At 55.9% G+C, this 7,500-nt stretch overlaps 1 protein-coding gene across 1 annotated transcript in view; it reads left to right on the top strand.

The window, feature by feature from the left end:
* Positions 1 to 7,500, top strand: part of CLN6 (CLN6 transmembrane ER protein) — a 70,114-nt gene that overhangs the window by 55,578 nt on the left and 7,036 nt on the right. The window contains exon 6 of the mRNA XM_076056972.1: positions 2,800 to 2,855. Coding sequence (XP_075913087.1) covers positions 2,800 to 2,855 — 56 coding nt within the window. The remainder of the gene's footprint in view (positions 1 to 2,799; positions 2,856 to 7,500) is intronic.

The raw sequence follows: 7,500 nt of genomic DNA, 5'->3' as shown, positions 1-7,500 counted from the left end.
CAGCTCACTCACTCACTCACCAGCTCACTCACTCACCAGCTCGCTCACTCACCAGCTCACTCACCAGCTCGCTCACTCACCAGCTCGCTCACCAGCTCACTCACCAACTCGCTCACCAGCTCACTCACTCACCAGCTCACTCACTCACCAGCTCACTCACTCACCAGCTCACTCACCAGCTCACTCACACGCACGCTCACTCACCAGCTCACTCACTCACTCACCAGCTCACTCACTCACCAGCTCACTCACCAGGTTGCTCACTCACCAGCTCACTCACCAGGTCGCTCACTCACCAGCTCGCTCACCAGCTCACTCACCAGCTCACTCACTCGCTCACCATGTCGCTCACCAACTCGCTCACCAGCTCACTCACTCACCAGCTCACTCTCCAGCTCACTCACCAGCTCACTCACTCACCAGCATGCTCGCTCACCAGCTCACTCACCAGCTCACTCACCAGGTTACTCACCAGCTCACTCACTCACCAGCTCACTCACCAGCTCACTCACCAGCTCACTCACTCACCAGCTCGCTCACTCACCAGCTCACTCACCAGCTCACTCACCAGGTTACTCACCAGCTCACTCACTCACCAGCTCACTCACTCACCAGCTCACTCACTCACCAGCTCACTCACCAGCTCACTCACTCACCAGCTCACTCACCATGTTACTCACCAGCTCACTCACTAGCTCGCTCACTCACCAGCTCACTCACCAACTCACTTACTCACCAGCTCACTCACGCACTCACCAGCTCACTCACTCACCAGCTCACTCACTCACCAGCTCACTCACCAACTCACTTACTCACCAGCTCACTCACTCACTCACCAGCTCACTCACCAGCTCACTCACTCACCCACACGCTCACTCACCAGCTCACTCACTCACCAGCTCAATCACTCACCAGCTCACTCACTCACTCATCCACACGCTCACTCACCAGCTTACTCACTCACCAGCTCACTCACCAGCTCACTCACCAGCTCACTCACCAGCTCGCTCACCAGCTCACTCACCAGCTCAGTCACTCACCAGCTCACTCACTCACCAGGTTACTCACCAGCTCACTCACCAGCTCGCTCACAAGCTCACTCACTCACCAGATCACTCACTCACCAGCTCGCTCACCAGCTCACTCACTCACCAGCTCACTCACCAGCTCACTCATCAGCTCGCTCACTCACCAGCTCACTCACCAGCTCAGTCACTCACCAGGTTACTCACTCACCAGCTCACTCACTCACCAGCTCACTAACCAGCTCACTCACTCACCAGCTCACTCACCAGCTCGCTCACTCACCAGCTCACTCACCAGCTCAGTCACTCACCAGCTCGCTCATCAGCTCACTCACCAGCTCACTCACTCACCAGCTCACACACCAGCTCACTCACTCACCAGCTCACTCACTAGGTTACTCACACACCAGCTCACTCACCAGGTTACTCACTCACCAGCTCACTCACCAGCTCAATCACTCACCAGCTCACTCACTCACTCATCCACACGCTCACTCACCAGCTTACTCACTCACCAGCTCACTCGCTCACCAGCTCACTCACCAGCTCACTCACCAGCTCACTCACCAGCTCGCTCACCAGCTCACTCACCAGCTCAGTCACTCACCAGCTCACTCACTCACCAGGTTACTCACCAGCTCACTCACCAGCTCGCTCACAAGATCACTCACTCACCAGATCACTCACTCACCAGCTCGCTCACCAGCTCACTCACTCACCAGCTCACTCACCAGCTCACTCACCAGCTCGCTCACTCACCAGCTCACTCACCAGCTCAGTCACTCACCAGGTTACTCACTCACCAGCTCACTCACTCACCAGCTCACTCACCAGCTCACTCACTCACCAGCTCACTCACCAGCTCGCTCACTCACCAGCTCAGTCACTCACCAGCTCGCTCACCAGCTCACTCACCAGCTCACTCACTCACCAGCTCACACACCAGCTCACTCACTCACCAGCTCACTCACTAGGTTACTCACACACCAGCTCACTCACCAGGTTACTCACTCACCAGCTCACTCACCAGCTCGCTCACTCACCAGCTCACTCACTCACCCACTCACCAGCTCACTCACCAGCTCACTCGCTCACCAGCTCACTCACTCACCAGCTCACTCCCCAGCCTACTCACCAGCTCACTCACTCACCAGCTCACTCACTCACCAGCTCACTCACCAGCTCACTCACTCACCCACACGCTCACTCACCAGCTCACTCACTCACCAGCTCAATCACTCACCAGCTCACTCACTCACTCATCCACACGCTCACTCACCAGCTTACTCACTCACCAGCTCACTCGCTCACCAGCTCACTCACCCACACGCTCACTCACCAGCTCACTCACTCACCCACACGCTCATTCGCTCAACCACTCACTCACTCATTCACCCATCCACTCGCTCTCTCACCCACTCACCCACTCACTCACTCACTCACCCACTCACCCACTCACTTACTCCACCCATCCATCCACTCGCTCACCCACTCACTCACTCACCCACTCACTCACTCACTCACCCACTCACCCACTCACTCACCCACTCACTCACTCCACCCATCCATCCACTCGCTCACTCACCCACTCGCTCAGTCACCCAATCGCCCATCAACCACCAACCCACCCACTCACCCGCTCATCCGCTCACCCGCTCACCCGCCCACCCGCTCACCCACACGCTCACCCGCTCACCCACACGCTCACCCACACGCTCACCCACACGCTCACCCACACGCTCACCCACCCAGCCACTCTCTGCCTCTCTCTCAGGTGGAGTCGTTTGAGTTGCTCTACTTCTATGATGAGCATCTTGGACACTACATGTGGTGAGTGTCTCACGCTGTCTGTGTGGAGCGCCGGGTGGCTAAAGCACAGCAGGTTGGCACAGTAGGGGGCACAGGTGGTGCATCAGCCACTCATCTCAGTCAGTCGACCCGTGGCACCTGGGTCTGCCCCGTGACCTCCTGCCAGCGGGCGTTCGACACTTCACGTGGCCTCAGGGTGCACATGGCCTGGCACAAGCGTCGTGGTGACATCACTGCCACTTAGTGGCGAATGGCGGTTGTTGTTGTTGTTGTTCTGTGTGTCTCTGTGTGTCTCTGTGTGTCTCTGTGTGTGTCTGTGTGTGTCTCACGCTGTCTGTATGTCTCTGTGTCCTTCTGTGTGTGTCTCTGTGTCTCTGTGTGTCCCTCTGTGTGTCTCTTTGTGTCCTTCTGTGTGTGTCTCTGTGTGTCTCTGTGTGCCCTTCTGTGTGTGTCTCTGTGTGTCTCTGTGTGTGTCTCTGTGTGTCTCTGTGTGTCCCTCTGTGTGTGTCTCTGTGTGTGTCTCTGTGTGTCTCTGTGTCCCTCTGTGTGTCTCTGTGTGTCCTTCTGTGTGTGTCTCTGTGTGTCTCTGTGTGTCCTTCTGTGTGTGTCTCTGTGTGTCTCTGTGTGTGTCTCTGTGTGTCTCTGTGTGTCTCTGTGTGTCTCTGTGTGTCCCTCTGTGTGTCCTTCTCGCGGTGCCGGACGGGCAACTCTGTCGTGGACAGTGCTGTAGGGGGAGGTCCAATTGTGATTGGCTCCTCTCCTCATGGCGTCTGTGACCACCACAGGGGCTAAACGGGGGCTCTGGATGAGTGCGAGGGGCTGGTAACCCCTCCACCTTCAATTAATTACCACTAAACCGCGAATTAAGTATATAACTAATAAGCTTGTGCCGGAGGCCCCGGGGGGCCAGGCGTCTATGACGTCTCCTGGCCAAACCCCAATTGGCGGAGCCAGGAGATTGAATATCTACCCTCGGGGCTCCTCCAGAAACAACGAAAAACCACTACAGGTGGCCACGTGGAATGTTCGAACGCTCACTGCAGAGGAGAGGCTGCCACTGCTCTGTCAGGAGCTGGACCGGTACCGCCTGGATCTATGTGGCATTCAGGAGGTCTGGTGGACCGGCTCTGGCTCCTGCCACCATGAGAGGTGGACAGTCCTCTACTCGGGGCAGCAGACTGCCAAACAACAGGGTATGGCTCTTCTTTTGAACAAAAGAATGAAGGGGGCGTGGGAGCGTGGTGGTGAGGTGTGGGAAGCTGTAAGCCCCAGGCTACTTTGGGCTCGCCTTCCCATCAACCGGAGGTGAGGAATGGTGGTCGTGGTTACTTATGCCCCCACCGAAGATGAACATCCATGGAGGGATGCAGGCAAATCCGATGAGTCAGATGCCTTCTATGACCTCCTGTCACAGGTGCTGGCTAAAGTGGCCCCTCGGGATAGAGTCCTCATGTTGGGTGACTTCAATGCCCGAGTTGGTCATGATACTGGCACCTGGTCTGGAGTGATTGGAGGGCATGGGCCAGATCAGCTCAATAACAACGGTAGGAGGCTGCTAGGTTTTTGTGCAGCCCATGGGCTTGTAATTACCAACACGCTGTTCCGGCATCGGCGCATCCACACAACATCATGGATGCATGCCGGGTCCAAGCAAGAACATCTGCTGGACTACATGGTGACGGACCAGCGGATGCGAGCCCATGTCCTTGACACCAGGACCTACCGTGGAGCTGATCTGCCCTCTGACCATCGACTAGTCATCTGTAAGATGCGCCTGCCATTCTTCCACTCCGGTGGTCTCAGTTATCTGATGAAAGTTGCAAGCGAGAATTTCATCATCGCTTGCGGCTGGGATTGGCATCGTCCCCGACTCCTCCTGATGTCGAGGGTAAATGGGCGAGGTTTAGGACTGTGACTCATGCAGCTGCAATGGCTGCTTTGGGTACACAGTCCAGACCTCCCCAGAGACCCTGGCTGACAGAGGAGGTGTTCAGGATGGTTGAGAAAAAGCGACAGGCCCACTGTCATCGGCTACAGAATCCCACGTCAGAGAATGAGGAGGCTTACCGCAGCCTTCGCTCGGAGGTTCGGAGAGCCGTGAGGCGCTGCAAGGATGGGTGGTGGTCGCGGGTTGCTGAGGAGATGGAGTCTGCCTCAGTGGCCCGTGATCACAAATCTCTATTTAACTCCATCAAAAAAGTAATCTGCAGCACCACACCTATTACCATCATTAGGGGAAAAAACGGTGACCCAATCTCCGACCCCCAGGAGCAGGTTTGCAGATTTGCTGAGCATTTCTGTGAGGTCCTGGGGGAGGGGAAATCCCTCAGCCAGGAAAACATCGTGGAACAAAGTGAGGATGACCCTGCTGAGGCTGCGGTGCCTCAAATATTAGAAGAAGTCACCCCCTGTGAGTGGCTGGCTGAGGTGCCATCTGTTGAGGAAGTACTGAAGGCGATCCGGAGTCTGAGACCAGGAAAGGCAGCGGGCAGAGATGATCTCCCAAGCGAAATGCTGAGGGAGGGCAGCGTTTGTGCACAGACTGCCCTACATGACATTATAACAACAGTCTGGACCACTGGACGGGTTCCGCAGGATTGGAAGGATGCCCTGGTGGTCCCCCTTTTTAAAAAAGGGGGACCGCACAGACTGTAACAACTACGGGGGCATCTCACTCCTCAGTGTGCCAGGAAAGGTCCTGGCAAGGATTATTCAACATCGCCTTGCCAGGCACGCTGAGGAGAGGCTTGCGGAGCGCCAATGCGGTTTCAGAAAAGGGCGGTCCTGCACAAATGCCCTATATTCTGTCCGTCTGCTACAGCAGAGGTGTAGGGAATTCCAACAAGACCTACATCTCTGCTTTATTGACCTGGTCAAGGCCTATGATACCATCAGTTGGCCTGGGCTCTGGGTTGTTCTTCGTGCTTTTGGAGTACCTGACCCTCTGCTCACGATCATTAAGGACCTTCATGATGGTGAGCGGGCCCAGGTAAAACTACGTGTCCGGGAGTCAGAGCCATTCCCTGTACACCTTGGGGTGCGACAGGGATGTCCTCTGGCTCCCACATTATTTAACATCTATTTTGACCACGTAGTTCGTGAAGCCTTCAATAGCTGTACCGGGGGAATCTCCATATGGTACAGATATAATGGGAGGCTGATCGATGCCCGGGTGCAGTCAAGGGATAGCTCCCTATTGCTCAACCACGTTATGTATGCTGATGATTTGGTAATAGCTGCTCATTCAGAGGAGGAGTTGGAGACGCTGCTGCTGAGACTGGAGCATGCCACTAAGAGGTGGGGCCTTACCATCAGCCCCAACAAAATTAAGCACGTGCCTGGGTATTTTGAACCATCGGACACTCCACCCCCACAACTCCCAATCGGTGATGGGGCAGTTGTGGAGAGAGTTGAGAGTTTCCCATACCTGGGCAGTGTGCTTATGACTGGCTCCAGCTTAACAGCAGAGGTCTCACTCCGAATCAGTCGAGCGGCAATATCTTTTCATCGGTTGCGTAACGCTGTGTGGAAGCTACCTGGTCTGCCGCTCCGCACTAAGCTTCAGGTCTTCTCGGCCACGGTCATTCCCTCCCTTCTCTACGCTTGCGAAACGTGGACCCCCCTAATGGAACATCTTCGCCGGTTAGAAACATTTAGGCTGGCCTGCCTACGATCCATCCTGGGTTTAACCAGACTGGATTGTGTGAGGAGCTCACAAATTCTTGAAAGATCTGGGCAAGGTCCCATCGGTGAGCTCCTCCGGCGGGGAAGGCCGCGATGGCTGGGTCATGTAGCCCGCGTGCCCAGCCACCGCATGCCGAAACAGCTTTTGTTCGGCCGGATTGAGGGGGCTAAGCGGGCGCGGCACGGGCTAGAGAAGAGATGGAGTGATGTGGTACAGGAGGACGTGGAGCTGAGTGGACTTGCCAATGACTGGTACCAGCGGTGTCAAGATCGGCCTCTGTGGAGGAGGCTCGTGAAGGACGCTACTGGGCAGTTGGAGGCAGTCGCCCTCCAACAACAATGGAGGGCGGAGGAGCGACGCTCACAACAACGAGCGGAGCGCCGGGTGGCTAAAGCACAGCAGGTTGGCACAGTAGGGGGCACAGGTGGTGCATCAGCCAGTCATCTCAGTCAGTCGACCCGTGGCACCTGGGTCTGCCCCGTGAACTCCTGCCAGCGGGCGTTCGACACTTCACGTGGCCTCAGGGTGCACATAGCCTGGCACAAGCCAGGCTATGTGTCACCGCCACTTAGTGGCGAATGGCGGTTGTTGTTGGTGTTGTCTCTGTGTGTCTCTGTGGGTCTCTGTGTGTCTCTGTGTGTCTCTGTGTCCCTCTGTGTGTGTCTCTGTGTCTCTGTGTCTGTGTGTCTCTGTGTGTCCCTCTGTGCGTGTCTCTGTGTGTCTCTGTGTGTGTGTCTCTGTGGGTCTCTGTGTGTCTCTGTGTGTCCCTCTGTGTGTGTCTCTGTGTGTGTCTCTGTGTGTCTCTATGTGTCTCTGTGTGTGTCTCTGTGTGTCTCTGTGTGTTTCTCTGTGTGTCTGTGTGTGTCTCTGTGTGTCTCTGTGTGTGTCTCTGTGTGTCTCTGTGTGTTTCTGCGTGTCTCTCTGTGTGTCTCTGTGTGTCCTTCTGTGTGTCTCTTTGTGTCCTTCTGTGTGTGTCTCTGT

The sequence above is a fragment of the Petromyzon marinus genome, chromosome 79 (genome assembly GCF_048934315.1).
Source record: "Petromyzon marinus isolate PM22_M1 ecotype Great Lakes invasive population chromosome 79, UKy_Petmar_22M1.pri1.0, whole genome shotgun sequence".
NCBI classification, from domain to species: Eukaryota; Metazoa; Chordata; class Hyperoartia; order Petromyzontiformes; family Petromyzontidae; genus Petromyzon; species Petromyzon marinus.
This window is presented reverse-complemented; position numbering and strand designations above follow the sequence as displayed.